Genomic DNA, 18,551 nt, shown 5'->3' on the forward strand with positions numbered 1-18,551 from the left:
TATATATATATATCTGAGTGTTGGAAATATTGCTTGACTTACATGCTTGTGTTATAACAACATTTTAATGGTGGGTTTAAACCACCATTTACTTTTTCATGGAAAAGTGATTTGCTGTCCAAGAGTTTCCATGGGTAACCGGATGGATATTGTGGAATTCAGTGGATTTCCCAAAACTGTACCTGATCAGAGTTTCCTCTGCTTAGTCATGGAGGATGCTGAATCACAAACCGGCCTGCTAGATGTAAAACTAGATGAAACTAGAATGATGTATGGTGTTATTTTTGGGCCTTTTCTCCATTCTTATTTAAAAAGATACAGCAGAGGGAAGATATAAGAAGAAATTATTTGAGCCAGAACCAAAATCATTCTTTGAGTTTGAATCAGAATGTCTGTGCACATACTTTTGGTAAAGTTTTTGCCACAACAAATGCCAACAAATGTGCACTCTGCTTTTTGAGGAAGTAATAAAGATACATGCACAATTGCAATAACAATGTACATTTAATTTTATAGTTAAATACTATAATAATAATAATATTATAAAGATATATTTAATATATTGTGAAAATCAAGAACTATTAATGGTAACAGTTGTTTGACCATTCTGCTGCTACACTGACAAGGAGCCAATTACATTTTTGGTTCTGAATTATTATGGTCGGTAAGATCCAGTGAAAATAAAAAGTAAATGGGTACGATCATTGCCAAACATTTGCAAACACCTAGCTTGTTTACCAAGCAGTGTTGGTTTGCACCATTAAATTTACCAGTGTTCTTACAGCTAAGAACTACTTTCAGTGTACTCTGAAATCCACTAACTCTTTTCTGTTAAAACATCAAAAAGGTTTCTAAGCAAAAATATGAAGCTACATGTTCAGCAAGTTTCACTAACTATACTCTGAGTCTAAATCTCTTTTCTTTAACATGAGCTGCAGTTTTCTATCGTGGCCAGGCCAGGTGGGCACAGACCATCAATAAAGATGATTCACAGATGGCAGATTAGTTCCAGCTGGACACAGGTTGAGCCTGAGCAACACAAATTACAAACTCAGTAAGGAAGTTTATTCTTAAAGGAACTGCTAGACTCTAATGCAACTAAACTGAATTCAAAATCATTATAAATAACATACACATATTATTTATCCAACCATTCATTTATATTATGTTTTACTGTATATAGCAGCACTTTTGCTGAACCAAAACATCTAAATGACTGAGGCAGAGGTTCAAAAAGTCACCAGCTGTCCTAATAGGGTGACCCAATAGGATTGTAAGCAAAGTGTCTGCAAGACAGAATGTTCACGTAGATCGCAGCTGATTATCTGATTGTGCTGGTTTCCAAAGTCTCTATCTCTATCATTTCTGTGAGAAGACTCTAAATCAAATGAAATGGATTTTCAGAGATGGTTGGCAGCTGTGCACAGCATGTGGAAAACACCTTTCTAAAGTCCCCCTTTCACCATAATCTTTTCCCTTTTCTCTCTCTGGACAGTTTTTCAGGGGTATTTGTGTTTTGAATTTGACTTCAGAATTTTAAGATTCTTCCTGTGGTGTTGCAGCCTAAAGACAAAAAAGCTGGCACCAAACAAATCTGCACATCCAAAGCTTTAGGGCAGTGATCCTCAAATCTGGCTTGTGAGATCCACTTTCCTGCAGAGTTTAGCTCAAACCCTAATCAAACACACCTGAGTTTGCTTATCAATGTCTTCAGGATCATTAGAAAATCACAGCTAGGTCAGATTTTGTGAACATCCATGACAGTTGTTGTCCATGCTTGCAAATAATCATGTCCACTTGACGTGATTTAAATTATTTTAATAGCATGGCCATTCAAAACCTGAGGGCCTACTACTGTGTGCATAGTAAAGCGATCACTGGCGGGTGGTGAATGTTGGCGGGCCAAAAAATCGGATATGGTAAAAAAATCGAATCTGTGCAGTGTAAACACTGAAGTGGCTCAGATTGGGTGCTGGAAAAAATCGGATCTTGTGTGGATTTTTGTGTTTAGACCTGTTTTTATTCAATCTATGGTTTAGACGTGTCCAACAAATTCTGATCTGTTTCAGAAGTGAGCAAAAATCAGATTTGAAAAGAAAGATGAAAAGGAAAACAACATTTAAACCTTTGTAAAGACAGTCCCCCTCAGAGATACATTCATATAAACCCACAATTCTTTTCTTTCAATATTCATCACGAACAGAGCTGTTCTGCCCTTATGGTTCTGCCGGCCACAGGTTTTTTTTTCTGCTGGTGTGTCTGTGCTCCGTTCACAGCGTCTCTCTGTTAACGTCCCATTTACAGACTTCGTAATATTTCACTATTTGGAAAATTATTACAATGCAGTTTGTGCAAGTCTTGAAAAGAAATTGGCTGAAATTAAATAAAAGTAAATAAAAAAATGTCCGATTGCCAATTTATATGAATTAATATAGATTTTGAAATGTAAAAAAAAGATTTAAAATTGTAAAAAAAAATAAGTAAAAAAAAGCGATTAGGTAAACCGATTCCACCCCCCCCCCCCCCCCCCGAGACTGACTTAAGTTCAAATAGAAAAGAATATAATTTTTTTTTTTACTTAACTGACTAACAATCAGTTAGTAAAGACCCAATGTTAAAGTCCTTGGCCTTTGCTCACCATGTATCAAATCCTCCGTTCCAGCTGCCAGCAGCAGCCGCAGCTTAACCCTCCCTTGTTGCTTCTTTGACTCACCAATCTATCTGAACAATGAACTCGATTGAAATCTCACTGGGTGTCCCTTAACCGTAACCATGACTACAACGCCGCAATGACTGATGCCTCATAATGCATACAGTATTTATGGTTGGAAATGTAGTGAAACTGGGTGTGATGGAACTTTTAGAATATACTGTTTAACATGAGTACTGAATGTGTTTTTGAAAAAGACTGCTTGAAAATCATAAAAAAAAAATTCCATGATGTTCATATGCACTGAGGCTGGAAATGAGAATTTCCATGATTAAAATGAATCATGCCTAATGTTTGTTTGGGAAGCATCACATTCGTTAGGCTTAACATTTCCCCTCAACTCACGTCCAGTACAAACGGAAATGTTTTTGTGTAAACTGAGAGAGTAAAGGGAAAAGAGAGGAGTAGTACAGTAAAGAAACTACACTGGAGGAGTAGTGTGCTCCTAATGGTTAATCATCTGGGTGTCTTAAAAAAAATTGCAAGCACAGTGAGGCTGTAGAAAATGGAGCATAGTAGAGATCATAATTCTCTTTTACTCTGTGCTATTGAAGATGAGCAAGCTAGAATTTATAAAAACATTACTGTTGTAAGGATGGTTTCCCTACGGTGGTTCAGGCTGTAGGATTGCCGAATGACTAAAGAAACGTTATCAGCACGATGGTATAAAACTGTACATTTCTAGTTTATTACCACCCACTGCCACTTATACCAACAACAGAAATAAGCGCAGTTAGAATAGCTACATATGTGGGAGAGCTTTGCTATTGTGTGACTATTGTATTGCAATAGGTAGCACTTTAAGATTAACCTTGAATCAAGACTAGTTAGCACATAATTAATAATTGAAATGGTTTAATAACAATATTTTGTTATGGTTACACTTGAATTGGTTACAAAATAGATGAAGGATGGTAAAGCATAGTTTGTAAACTGAGAGAGTAAAGGGAAAAGAGAGGAGTAGTACAGTAAAGAAACTACACTGGAGGAGTAGTGTGCTCCTAATGGTTAATCATCTGGGTGTCTTAAAAAAAATTGCAAGCACAGTGAGGCTGTAGAAAATGGAGCATAGTAGAGATCATAATTCTCTTTTACTCTGTGCTATTGAAGATGAGCAAGCTAGAATTTATAAAAACATTACTGTTGTAAGGATGGTTTCCCTACGGTGGTTCAGGCTGTAGGATTGCCGAATGACTAAAGAAACGTTATCAGCACGATGGTATAAAACTGTACATTTCTAGTTTATTACCACCCACTGCCACTTATACCAACAACAGAAATAAGCGCAGTTAGAATAGCTACATATGTGGGAGAGCTTTGCTATTGTGTGACTATTGTATTGCAATAGGTAGCACTTTAAGATTAACCTTGAATCAAGACTAGTTAGCACATAATTAATAATTGAAATGGTTTAATAACAATATTTTGTTATGGTTACACTTGAATTGGTTACAAAATAGATGAAGGATGGTAAAGCATAGTTAATTGTACCCAACATGTAAAATATTACCTGAGAGAAAGAGATAAAGAGAGGAAGAAAAAAAGGGAGAGAGGGCAGAGACCCAAAAAGAGAGCCAGCCAAGAAAAGAGACAGAGCAACAGTTACAGTCCTCTTTTATCCCTTCCTTGACCATGTGACTAAAAACCAAATGTGAGACATTCAAACTGACCAATCAGCAGATTACAACTTCACCCACTGGGCAAAAGGTGTGACAATTAGCAGACCCCCGGTGTATACACATGTTGGCCTACAGGCCTTGATCGATATCAGCACTTCAGGAATGCCAAATGGCCCTTTTGTTACTGAAGATAGGTTTGGGACAGGAAAGCAGAAGTCTTTGATAATTTTTGACCTTACACTGTAATAGGAATACCAAGAATATAGCTACATACATATACACTGTCTGTCCAAAAACTATGCACACTCCAATATTTCATTGAACTGCCTTAAGCTTTGATTGAATTGCACATTAATTGGGGCATTTTTTAGACAACGTCATGCAACATCACAGCATTTATTTCCATCAAGAGTTGCATACATTTTTGGCTGTGATCTTGTGTTGACAGTGGGGGAGTCAAACTACTGTGTAAAGTTTTCTGCAGCATATCCTAAAGACTTATAAGGCAATAGAGATAAGCTCAGGAATCTGTGGTGGCTAATTCATACAAGAAAATTATTCCTTGTGCTCACTGATCCACTATTTCACAAATTAAGCCTGGTGAATCTTGGCATTGTCATCCTGGAATATGGGTACATGGGTACACTCTCCCAACATGGTTGCTTGAGAAGTAAAAAGCTTTGTTGCAAAACATATAACATGCCAGAAACTTGTTAATCACTACAATAATGATTCAATCCTAAACTCTGTAGTATTTGCTTATTTAAATCCAAATTGTGACTTTTTTTGGCCAGGCAGTGTATATATATGTTACACAGTAGTACTTTTTGGTATTCATCATAATTTGAACAAGATGCATTTTGAAGACAAAGTGAAGTATTATTGTATGATGACCTTGCATTTCATATTCTAATCCACAAAACCCATCAGCAAAAATGCTCTCAAAGTAAAGTTGCATGAGCTCATATGAGTCAGTAAGGAATGTTGCCATTTCCTTGTGTTTTGTCTAAAACTGATAGGCGTCCTTTCTTGTCTGTGCCATGTAAACCAAAAACATAAACTGTTCTTGAACATCCCAGAGCACAATTAAATTCATATGATGCAAGATTGTTTCTTTTAGACAGTAAGGAGAAAGCTACCAATGATGTGATGCAGTGTTAATTTTGACAGGCATTTTTTATTTAGTCTTAATCTTGAGACGAAAATGCTTAATAGTCTTAGCCACATTTTAGTTTTTCATAGTTTTAGTCGACGAAAAGTCATTGCATTTTTGTCAACTTTTAGTCACACTGCAGTTACCAACATTTATTTTATATGTAGTCTTCAAACAAAAATAGTCATTAATTCTTCTCTCTTTAGACCAAATCAATTAAGCTTATGAGAAATTTGAATCAAGGATTGAATTTCGAAAAACTTGAATAAATGACCATTTTAATTTTTGGGTGAACTATCCCTTTAACAGTAGTGAAAAGGGAGCAACTTATAAAAATTATAGTTGTTCAATTATAATATATATAATTTATAATTTTTTAAAAAAGAAGCAGAATAAGACAAGACAAATACGAAAGAGATACCAATTAAACTCATTTTTCAGATAGAGTATAGTTTACTTAACATTTATTTAACATCTTTAGTTGGTTAACATTAATGACACGGATAGGTACTTAATTGGGAATGTTGTCCCTTTAAGAAGGAAGGCATGCATGTAATATTGACACACGTTCAGTTTTCACCCACCTGTTTACGTTCAGTTATTCCATAACCGATTGTATTTACGTGAGATACACCAGGGGTGCCCAAACTCAGTCCTGGAGGGCCGGTGTCCTGCAGAGTTTAGCTCCAACCCCAATCAAACACACCTGAACCAGCTAATCAAGCTCTTATAGGCACACTAGAAACTTGCCAGCAGGTGTGTTGAGACAAGTTGAAGCTAAACTCTGCAGGACACCGGCCCTCCAGGACCGAGTTTGGGCATCCCTGCTCTACACAATAGACATTTGGACTGCTGTGTGTGTATTTGAGCACTGAGAACTGATCGTGTGCTGTATATGAGATAGAGCCCGACCGATATATCGTTTTGCCGATATATATCGGCGAATATGCCGCCGATATGAAAATTTTTTTTTTTACAGATCATATAATGCAGATAAAATGCTTGAAATGGTGTAATTACTTAGTTTGTCCAGCAGAGCGCGAAACGTGAAAAAGATTAACCCAGTGTCACGAGCCGGGCTAGAAATCCAGTCTCTTGTGTGGTGGTTGAGAGATCTACTACTGAGCCACGGGAGTGGTAATGCTGGACCCAAACGAAACACTTAAGGCAGTATCCAAGGAAATGTAGATTTATTAAAAAAAATCTTTGCAAGAAAAATACAACAAAAGTGCTTCTCGGACTGAGGTCTTAACTACAGCAAAAACAAAGGAAAACCCACATGAGAAAATAAAAACTCCACTAAGGGAGAAAACAAAACCAGAGAACAATTACAACCAAAGAAAGGAACTCAAGATACATTACTTGGGGTAGCTAGGGAGGCTTTAGAAACACCAGGCAGGAAACACAGGGAGAAGACTCAAAATCCAAGGGAAAAATACACAACTTAAATACACTGGGGAAACAAGGCACAGGTGACCTGGATGACACTAACAAGGACACACGAGGAAGAACTAAGGCAGAGGAGAAACCAGGGGACCTCTAGAGGCATGGAGACAAACTACAGGAGGTAGGATGCTGACACCCAGTAACTTTGTTTTGGAAAGCCTTTTTCTGCAAGCATCTGAAAAAACGAGCATGTCTGATTTCGCTCCATTAGAAAATGGTAATAAAATATAACAAGAACTCAGAGTTAAACTGTGAAGTTCATGCAAACCTGAACTTCAATTGTTTTTCCCCCAGACTCGGTCTGAATAATTTGTATCAGTTTTACTGGTTGTCCACTGTATGAAGAAATTTTGGGTATAATATATCACAGTTTACTTTATTTTGCTATCCTCACTTACATAAATGAACTAGTGTCCTGCACCCACTAGTAAAAAAAATATCAAAAATTATATCTGGTCTCTGAATAATTTTTGGTTTGACTGTATATCCTTTGGTTATTTTCACACTTAATTATGCCCATTAAAATGTATTTTACAAGTTTTTGTTACGTCCACTTTTTTTGCTCTATGGTACATCATCTTTAATTTAATAGCATTAGAGCTGCTCCATTGCAGCGGCTTAGTACTGTAATCACGCGCTTTGCTGTAATAATGCAGGGAACCACTCGTTATAAATCTCCTAACTGTGATATTTTCAGAAATAGAAGTCGCGTTTTTTCATCTGAAACGTGTTGCGATTTATATTCCAAAGCCACTCATATAATGCAGAAACACGCATGAAACAAAACACGCGCAACGCGTGCATGTATTCGTACTGATGCAGAATAGTAGCCTACAGCCTATAGCGCATTTCACACAGGCTGCTAGATTCACTTTCGCCAGAAAGTCGTGTATGCCTAAGGTTAAAAATAAATTGTTTGTAGTGAATGCTCCTATAAATGGTCTTATTTTTACGATTTAGTTTTAATCCAAATGATGCGTGTGCTAAGTGAGTGAACATCAAAGATCACACAACAGAAGTGTGTGCGCGCGCGCTCTCTCTCTCTCCCTACCATTAGGTAACTTGTGCATTGTTTTATTTACTTGTTTTTGACGTATCCAACCGAACTACAAACTTTTCAGTGATGTCTGTGAGAAAGATATATTCATTCGACATCTGCGCTACCGCACGCTCAATCCACTCAGCGTGCTTTGTTTATCAGCTCGCGCACACCAGCTATACAGGCTAATACTGAATGTTTAACATTATATTCATTGCATACATATACTTCGTAGACATTCTTAAAATCTAATAACTCCATTCTGCTCTCTGTTGTTGGGATTTCTTTGTCTGAATATGGCACTTATCACATGCTGTGTGGTATCGGCGTTTGGTATCGGGGCATTTTAACGAGTACAAGTACAAGAGCTCAGTATCGGGCCCATCGGTATTGTTGCATCCCTAGTATCAATAGCCAACAATACGTTGTATAGTTGAAAGTTGTTGATTTTTCTTTTATGCCAAAAAATCATTAGGATATTACAGGTTTTTCTCGATTGCTAACACACAATTCATGAAGCAATTCATCATTTTCTTAAAACTATAAACACAATCTCAAAACTACACACCAACTTGTGCAAACGTATAACTTCCAGGTCAAAATCAGATACTCGTAGACATTCTTAAAATCTAATAACTCCATTATGCTGTCTGTTGTTCTGTTGTCAATGTTTCTTTGTCTGAATATGGCACTTAACACATGTGTGGTATCGGTGCATCCCTAAATTTAATCGACAACGAATTGTGACTCCCGGGAAAAACCGTGACATCTGGTCACCTTATCCCTACTCCCTTGTTTCAGATCGCTAGTTCGCATTTTGGTAGCCTATCCATCCACAGCGGCTGCCATACTGAGACTAGATATGCAAACGCCCCTTATCCGATTGCAATCCAATGACAGGGACGCTCATTTTGAAGGACAAGACAAGTAGCTTATAGGATGTATTTTGAATGTCCGGTAGTCCTCAAATAACATTATAGTCCCGTCTCGTCTTGTTAGTGAAGACGCGGCATACATTTTGTCATAGTTTTTATCATCAGCTATTAGTTTTAACTCGTCAACGTCTTGTCTTAGTCACAGAGAATTTTTTCGTTAATGAATATATTTTTCGTCTGACGAAATTAACACATGTGATGTAATGTCGATTTAAAAAAAAAGTAGAATAGAGGCCTTAGAACTTAGAGTAGATAGTTGAATGGATAGAATAGATTGATAGTAGAATGCCATATTTAATTAAAATATTTAATATAACACAAACAACGCTGTGAGGGATAGACAAACATTGGCTTCAATGGGTCACACATCTTCAAAAAAATTTCAGAGGGCACACAACTTCGGAAATTATGGGCTGTGAAAATTAGATGCAGCCTTAGGACCTTATAAGACAATGCAACCCATTGAACAGACTATAATTTTACCCCTCAACAAAAGATGTTGATCCAGGAACATATCTTGGCAAAATCACGGCGACCACCATGAATAAGAACCACTGCAGCACATTTCAGAACCAATTAAAGATGTTATTTCTTTTCTTGACGGCAGATGGGGCTGTTTTTGCTAACTACCTCTTTCTGTTGACAGTTCATTTTATATTTTATTTGGGCTTCTTAGCAAAACATGTACTGTACGAGGGTTTTCTTACATGTTTATTTGCATTTACTATACCTGGTACAAATAAATGGTATGATTTAACAGTGCATTCACCACAAATGTCAGATTACGTTATCAATCAAACTCAATCTTGTTAAGATAAAAGTCTGCACTTCCACTATATTTAAGTTTTATTCTCACAATAGGAGAACAAACCAAGCTTGGGATTTGTCATTTTCGCACAGTCATGAATAGATGCCCCTGTATTAAGAAAACGCAAATGGTTGAAACATTTTACATGCATTGCAAAAGAATCTAACTTGGACAAACTTAATCAGAGTCACCAGCCTAGAATGAATATATTTTTTTCGGATGAAATAAAGTCATGTGGTAGGTGCCTTTCCCTTATTGGTCAGGCAAATGCAATAACTTGCTTTGAACAGCAACAGTGTAAACACTTATTCTGTAGAAAATCAATTAAAATGTGTGAACCAAAGAATTTTAACCTCTAAATTGAATAACTATATGGAATTTTGCAAATCTTCTCTGTTCACACATTGAGCAGACTATAAATAGCATGGACAAATAGACTAAGATGTTTGGTCAAATCCCAGTTACATGACAGACTCAAAGCAAAAGCAACACTACGTTATGCTATAAGGTTTAAAAAAACACACACACAAAGGAGAGGAGTATCAGTGAAATGAAATCCTAATCACTGTTTTAATCATAACTCAAAATAAACTAAACACACTTCACTACCTGGAATTCAAAAGAAAAGAAGAATGATGCACTACATCCTTAGTGCTAACCAGTGCAATGCAGGCAGATAACCTATAGTGGTTATGTTGTTATTGGAGAAAGCTTATGTGATGCAAATATAGATACTTTAACCCTTTAACTGTCACCCCCCATTTTTTAAAATAGGTATGCAGGTGCACTATCCAAACTTAAATTGTTGTAATTTATGAACACTTTGGAATACAGACATAAGGTTGGTCTCTTTTTAAAGAAGAAAATCAGCAAATTATCGCAAAAGTGGAATTTAAAGTGAAATGTAAGTATCAAAAAGTTATAGTAGTTTAAATTTACTGTAAAGAAAATGCACTATATTAATTTTATTTTATTTTATATATAATAAATATTTTACATATCAGGTTTTACTCAAAAATTCGTATACAATTATAGCCTTATGTCTAAATAAGTTATGTTCCAAATTTGAAGTTGATATGAAAAAATTTGAGGTTCCTGTGAGATTTTATTTAGGGCATTATACCACAAACAGCCCTGGGTGCCATCCAAACTCCATTGAATTTTTTAAAATGCATTTTTCTGTCACAAATGTCTAGATTTCTCTGTCAATATTACTTCTATCTCAAAATAATCCTGAGACTCAGACCTTTCCAATGATATGTTTTTTGTCAAGATTATAAAATGTTTTGATTTTAAAAGACCATAATTAATTTTGTAATATGACACTTGACACTGCCCACTAAGGGGGAGGAGACCACCAAAATATTTTAAAGTACCATTTCCATGGTAACGCAATGTCTGATTTTGAAATGGTTTTCACAGGATGAATCTTGGGCTTCTAAGCTTTCAAATAGATATATGATTTATGATGATTACTAAAAGATTTGATAGAGAAAAAAGACAACAACAAAAAAGAGAGCCAAACGTCCCACAGGTGGGACGGTGACAATTAAGGGGTTTTATGTATGCTATTCAAATGCTTTAATGTATTGTACAGCTTTTGCTGCAGCTATTTTACAAGATTAAATCAGATGTTGTTTCAACGAGAAATTTGAGGTGGGGTTTAAATATTTCAGTGGCCCTTCCCAACCCCACAGTTAACTGGACATGTGATAAACACAGCAGCTTGATTTTCTGCCTGAAAATGGTCAGCTGAAATCCCACTGGACTACCACAGGCTGCTGAATCAAGACCAGGTAAACATTTTTACAAGATACTAGTTATTAGGCTATATAATGGCTAAACCTAAGAAGAGGTCCTATGTGTAAAATGATTACTTTTTTTGTCATTTGTATAATGTCAATTATTTCGCAAAAAAAATCTCTAAATGCACTTACTTGAAGAAAAGCTTGCCATAGCTGCGCAACAGCTAGTCTTTTTAGTCTTCTTGAGTTATTTATGAATGAAATAACATGCCAGAGGGCTGCAGCATTACTTTTTATTGCTTAACAATCTGCCAGTTTTCCGTTACATAAAGACCTTAAGGGCCAGCGGTAGAATATACAAGATTAAGCACAGATGTTGAGTGGAATGGCAGATACAAACCAATTCCAATAAGTAAATAAATACAAATTTTACTTTTTACTATGCTACAAAATTCATTTTCAGCATTCATATAAAATTCTTATTCATTCATATAAACTTTTTAAAATAATTTCCCTATAAAAAGTCTTTGAAGTAATTTCACTCATTTCAAATGTAAAGGAAGAAACTTGAAAACAGTATAACTTGTTAGCGCACCGTTGATTAGTTGCCCTTTTGTAGTTGAGAAGGAAATAGTAAATCTTTGAATAAACATTTTATAACTGTGTCTTTATAATTCGGCATTATGAAGGGAAGATAGACACAACTTTCAGATAATGATGTCATGGGATTTGACCAAAGGAATTTAAATAAGAGCTTACAAATTATTTTAGCAGCTTATCAACAGCTACACTCTTAAAAATAAAGGTGCTTCAAAAGGTTCTTCAAGCGATGCCATAGAAGAACCCTTTTTGGTTCCACAAAGAACCATTTAGTCAAAGGTTCTTTAAAGACCATCTCTTTCTTACCTTTTTATAATCTGAAGAACCTTCTTTCGCCACAAAGAACCTTTTGTGAAACAGAAAGGTTCTTCAGATGTTAAAGGTTCTTTATGGAACCATTTAGACAAAAAGGTTCTTCTATGGCATCGTGAAGCACCTTTTATTTTTAAGAGTGTAGTCACATTTACATGCCTATTCAAGTGTTTAAAAGACAAATTAAATTACTGATTCTAATTGGCTTTTTGGAAAAAAAAACATCCCTTTATCTGCAAATAGACAGTGGCTGACACTTTTTGACCAGGCACCCACAATTTGCATATTAGGCTAATGATATACGGGGCAACTTTTTGAGCAATTTTGCCGGGCAACTTCGGGCAATGTTGCCGACAACGGGCAACCAGATGAGACACAGGGCCCGCGACCGATCTAAAGTATCCAGATAGACATTTGTTATCCATTCTCAATGTAAAAGTGCCCAAGCAACATTGCTAAAAAAAAAGTTGCCCAGCAAAATTGCTCAAAAAGTTGCCCAGTATCATCAGCCTAAAATTGAATTATTTGACCTCTACACCAAACGATATGACTGGCGCAAATCCAATACAGCTCACCATCCAAATAACAACATTCCTCCAGTAAAGCATGGAGGTGGTGATATGCTGTTATATGGTGTATTTCTGCAGCAGGTACAGGAGCACTTGTCGGGATAGATGGAAAAATGGATGGGTATTTGAAATACCGTCAAATGCTTGAGGAAAATCTGCTGCCCTCTGCCAGAAAGTTGTCAATGGGATGAAGTTTTATCTTCCAACATGACAATGACCCAAAGCACACAGCAAAACTGAGCACAGTGGTTGAAGGAGTAAAAGGTTAAAGTCCTTGATGGCCTCCAGAGCCCAGACTTAAACCCCACTGAAAGTCTGTGGAATGACTTGAAGACAGCAGTCCACAAACGCTCACCATCAAATTTAACTGAACTTGAAAAGTTCTGCAAAGAAGAGTGGGCGAATATTGCAAAGACTAGATGTGCAAAGTTAGTAGAGACAGAGACATATCCCAACAGACTAAAGGCTGTAAATTAAAGCAAAAGGTCGTTCAACAAAATGTACAGACACAAGGGGGTGATCCTTTTTCCAACTCAGTTTTTTTTTTTTTTTTTTTTTCTTTCTGACATGTTGAAGTTCTATCTTTCACTTCGATGTTATAAGTTGCACTGGGTAAATGCAGCTGGATAAAACAAAAACTGTGTCCGTCTTCATTTCAGGCTGCAAAGCAACAAAATGTGATTATTTTAAAGGGGGGTGATTCTTTTCTATACCCACTGTAACTAGATTCAGCCTAAGTATGAATGGATGCCAGTCTTATGACAGAATGGAAAATGCTACATTACCATTTTGTTTACAAATAAGTTCAATCCCAAATGTTGTTTTATATTAAACCTTTGAAGTGGCTATTTATTCTCCAGAAAATGTGTTTTAATAAATTGTTAGACCTGTGAGGAGTAAAATACTTAAGATTAGCCGGGTGCCAGCTTACAATAAATGAGGCAGAATGATTAATTTTTCTGTCTCTTAAAACAACGCTACATGTTTGTTAAGAAAGTGACACTGTGATTTGGTTCACAGGCTTCCTCATTCTACCGGATGAGATTTAAGATGATGCCCAACAGCAGTAATGGGAAGAATTTGGATCTCTCCAGGCTGACAGATGACGAAGCCAAGCATGTCTGGCAGGTGATCCAGAGAGATTTCCACCTGCGAAAGAAAGAAGAGAATAGACTAGGGTGAGACACTCTTGATCACATTTACATGGCATTAACTGCCAGTATATGTTCCTAAATGGCAATCTAAAAATTATTTTCCAACATCTCATCGAAAAAAACTGATCACTGAAAATCCTTGATGGTTCTGTCTGACTATAATTAGCCTCATCTGAACTATTGCTTACTCATTTTGTGGATCTGGTAAAACTTAAGTGGTTTGCTGGTTTTTGCTTACTATAGGTCTTCTGTAGTCTGTTCATCTGTGATTTATCACTTGACTGGAATCTGGAATCTCAGGAACAGTTCCATGGCACTTAGCCTAATGTGAACCCATCTGAAATAAATCTGAAATAATTTTCAGTGGATAACTTTCCATGAAAATAATTTCTTTAATTAGGTTACTTTAAAGGGGTCATATGATGTTGTTAAAAAGAACATTATGCTGTGTATTTGGTGTAATGAAATGTGTTTATGCCGTTTAAGGTTAAAAAAAAACATTATTTTCCACATACTGTACATTAGTGTTCTTCCTCTATGCCCCGCCTTTCTGAAACGCGTCGATTTTTTCAAAGCTCATCGGTCTGAAAAACGAGGTGTGCTTTGATTGGCCAGCTAACCAGTGCGTTGTGATTGGCCGAATACCTCAAGCGTGTGACCGAAATGTTACGCCCCTTACCATACTGTGATGCCCTGTCCGGCCGCAGTGATGAGACAAATACATTAAAACCCATTATAAACGAGGCATTTGTTGCATCCAGTGGGGACATACTTGCGGATTATAATGATTTATACTGTCTTTTTACACGTTGCGTTGCATCGTGCCGTGTAAACATAAAACCATGTCTGCATTTGTGATCGGAGAAATGACAAACAACGAGCGCTACTCTACACTGCTCAAAACTCGCGTTTGAATCGTCAGTGGCAAATTTTTTAAATATGAAAACACTTACAGTCTGTGAGTCAGAACAGCCGGCATTGTAGTCTACTACACCAGGATCAGGAAACAGTCCTCCATAAAATGTGAATATTTGGGTTGAACTGTTCTGGAACAGTGTTGTAAACACAACTTAACCACTGATTTCTAGTTGTGTCCTCTTTTGGAAGGCCAAACAAAGTAGTTTCACTTTCACACAGCATCACACACGGCGGGCTAGAGTGAGCGGAGGCCAGTGGGCTTGAGAATGGCGCGGCCGGCGGATTTCAACGAAGGAGCATCCGGCGGCCTTGCGGCAATCACATGTGACGACCCCGGGCTGGACTCCACTTCGTCCACGGTGAAAGCCGATCCAGCGATCCACAGCGCAAAGTTGATGTATTTCCTCAGCGACCAGCACAGATCAGCTCCAGGCATAACGAAGCGGATATCATCCTCTTTTGGAAGGCCAAACAAAGTAGTTTCGCTTTCACGATGAAACACAAAGCGCCTTCACGACATGGCGGCGGCGGCAACAACAATACTACAGCGAGAATCAATGTTATGCCTTCTTTCTTTGCGCAAACATTTGTGCGGTGTTATGCAAATCTTCCCACATCGTGACGTAGATATGTGGGGCATGTTAGAATGAGCCGTTTTAGGTAGGCATAGTTGACTCTTACTTTTTATAAAGAAAATCTCTTTGGATTTGAAACTTTAGTCTTTGCAACTTTACAGATCTTCTTTATGCACCAAGAGCTTGTAACACTCCAAAGAGAAAGGAAAAATTTAAATAGCATCATATGACCCCTTTAAGATACTTTTTTGAAAGAACGTTCAAACCACCAAAAACATGTCAATAGTAATGCTTATCTTAAGGAAGTATAATTATGTTTGAGTGAAGTCAACAGCAGAGAAGGGCATTCATGTATTCTGGAAGATACAACTGCTTGGCTTTAGACTCTCATGTTATAATGGGAAAAGTACCAAACTTTCACTAAAGTTCAGTTAATTCATTTAATTGTTTTTTTGAATCTCTTTGAAGGAACGGCTTAATGACTCGGCAAGCAATTGGGGTTATATAATCATATATTGTGTGCCTACTGTCTAGACCATAACCATCCGCTTTCTTTAATCCATTAAGTAATAAGGTCATGGATACAGCCCACAGTCAAGCTTACAGACATGTGGTACATGTTCACACCACTTGCATGTCTTAGCACTGACAAGTACTAGCTTTGTATGCAGTGCTGAAGAAAAGCGCATGTAAAAAGCAATTCCTGTAAGAGGGCTGATGTCCATTCCTGTGCTGACTATCATTTGTTGGGATGTTTGTTGGGTGTACTTTTTTTGGTGAGGTTTTCAGATACAGTTCAAAGCAAACAGAAAACAAAATAGAAAACTCATAAAAAGAAAGGGGTGGATAAACATATTTTGTCATGAGTAAAAGAGTGTCACCATATGAACCCTAATTTAATGTCCCTTACATATTTATTTCCTTTTTCACCAGATATTTCTTCATTTGTCCCACCAGAGTTGTTAAGCTTTTGGCTCTTCAGAAAAACCAAGCGCACTGTTACGTACAAGGGTGAAATAAAGGAGAAGATATTATTTTAAAAAGATACAAAAACACATAACATTTAAAAATTGTAAAATAGTTTTTTCCCCCTAATCTTCTTTCATATGTCCTTTCTGAATTAATTATGCTGTAATGTGAGATATTTGACTCACACTTGGATTTATGCTGAAGTGCTTTCAACCTTTGCCAAATAAAAGTTGAAAGAGACGCAGACACACAATCATTCAACATGTGGAGGAAAGCTCTTAGCAGTTTTTTTCCCCCTCGAGAAGAGCAGAATTAGCAGAAATTATATATATCCCATTTTTAATGCTACACAGCTGTGACAGAGGGGTCATTGTGCTAGAAGGCCATCACTTGGGCCATACATCTTAAGAAATTGGCACATTAAGAATGGACCATGGAAGAGAATGTGAAGTCATTTCCCCTCTCTATTATGCTGACTTGTGCTGATGATCCAAGTCAAAAACGGAAAGAACGGAAATTGGATTACATCAAGTAATCCAGTCATTTGTTTTGATCTGGATTAAACATTCATTACGTGTTGTTCTAACTTTGTAAGATTAGGATACCTTTGATCCAAAAAATAAATAAATAAAATAAATAAATAAATAAATATTCAGGATTATCCTGGTCCTAACAGAACGGTGTATACAGGGTTGATTTCAGAAACCAAATGTAATAAAACGTTAAAATTGGTCAAATAATACAAAATTTGCATCTCATTTACACTTTGGTGTATACCCCAAACAGCTGTCAATATCAAACAAGAATAATACATTAAATTTAAATGTCATTTATCATTGTATATTAATTAGGCTACAATGTTAAAAATAGTTTCTAACATTTGCATCCCATATTGTATGGCTATTTGTTGCCTGTTTTTATTTATACAGTTGTTGTCCACATTGTGATGTATTAGTCCCTTTTAGAGCACTGGTAGTCTGGATTTGGGTAATGTGGAAATAATTGTATGTGAATTTGGGTAATTCAATCCAATTCAAAGTTCCTTTGAAAAAAAAAATAGCACTATTGTAAAATACTTTACCTGATCCTAGATAGCAAAACATGTGATTTCCAAACCCACATCATTCTAATTCAGATTATACTTTTTTTAACAAATGATCAGATCAAACCCCACATTGCAATCCTAACCTTAATTTAAATTTATTTAAATTTTACTATTTGTTAGTTAATATTTTAGACAGCTGGATTGAACATTTAACAAGAAAATAAGATATTACTTTCTATTTATTTAAAAGTCATAGGCTATATGCGCCAAGACTAACTATTTTAGTAAGGATGTCTCTCTCTCTCTCTCTCTCTCTGCTGCTGACTCTCCATCTAAGAAGATTCATAGATTGAGCATATGTACAGATGATCGATAGATCAATCGATCGATCGTTCCCAGTAAATCCCATTTTCTAAATCCCAAAGGCAAAGCCATATTGTTTTGGCATCCTCAGGCAGCGTGTACCCATGGCTTGTACCTGTGTCGTGTGACGCCATCAAACATTTGCATTGACCACCATGGCCTACGACCTTAAAGATTAAGTTTAATTCGATTAGAAGCGCTGCAATAGGTTGTTTGCAATCACGTGATTCTGATGACGCACGAAATGCAGCTGGAGGGCAGGAAGTGATTTTTCAACATAGAAATTACTAGCAGAAACTCAAAATGCCTGTGTTTTGTGTTGTTTATGGATGCTCAAATCGGCCAAACCGAGAAACCACAAGGAGCTTTTATCGTGTACGAAAATGTGTTGTTTATAAGTGGGGAAAAGTCAAGAAATTGACTGAAAAACACAGGAAAAAGTGGCTTGTAAACCTGCGTCTGTGGTTGGGAGGAGTGGAGCCGGATAATGCTTGTGTGTGCAAATGGTTAACATAAGATATAATAATATATTAAGATATTAATAAAGAAATATATAAATAGATACAGGGTGACACAGTCAGAATTCACTGA

The 18,551-nt window shown here is 36.6% G+C and overlaps 1 protein-coding gene across 1 annotated transcript in view; it reads left to right on the top strand.

Annotated features, from left to right (window-relative positions):
* Positions 1 to 6,854: 6,854 nt before the first annotated feature.
* Positions 6,855 to 18,551, top strand: part of LOC107555026 (melanophilin-like) — a 21,221-nt gene continuing 9,524 nt past the window's right edge. Inside the window, exons 1-2 of the mRNA XM_016237711.1 lie at positions 6,855 to 7,081; positions 13,957 to 14,114. Coding sequence (XP_016093197.1) covers positions 7,055 to 7,081; positions 13,957 to 14,114 — 185 coding nt within the window. The 5' untranslated portion in view covers positions 6,855 to 7,054. The remainder of the gene's footprint in view (positions 7,082 to 13,956; positions 14,115 to 18,551) is intronic.

The sequence above is a fragment of the Sinocyclocheilus grahami genome, unplaced genomic scaffold (assembly GCF_001515645.1).
Source record: "Sinocyclocheilus grahami isolate Dianchi unplaced genomic scaffold, SAMN03320097.WGS_v1.1 scaffold523.1, whole genome shotgun sequence".
In the NCBI taxonomy this organism is placed as follows: domain Eukaryota; kingdom Metazoa; phylum Chordata; class Actinopteri; order Cypriniformes; family Cyprinidae; genus Sinocyclocheilus; species Sinocyclocheilus grahami.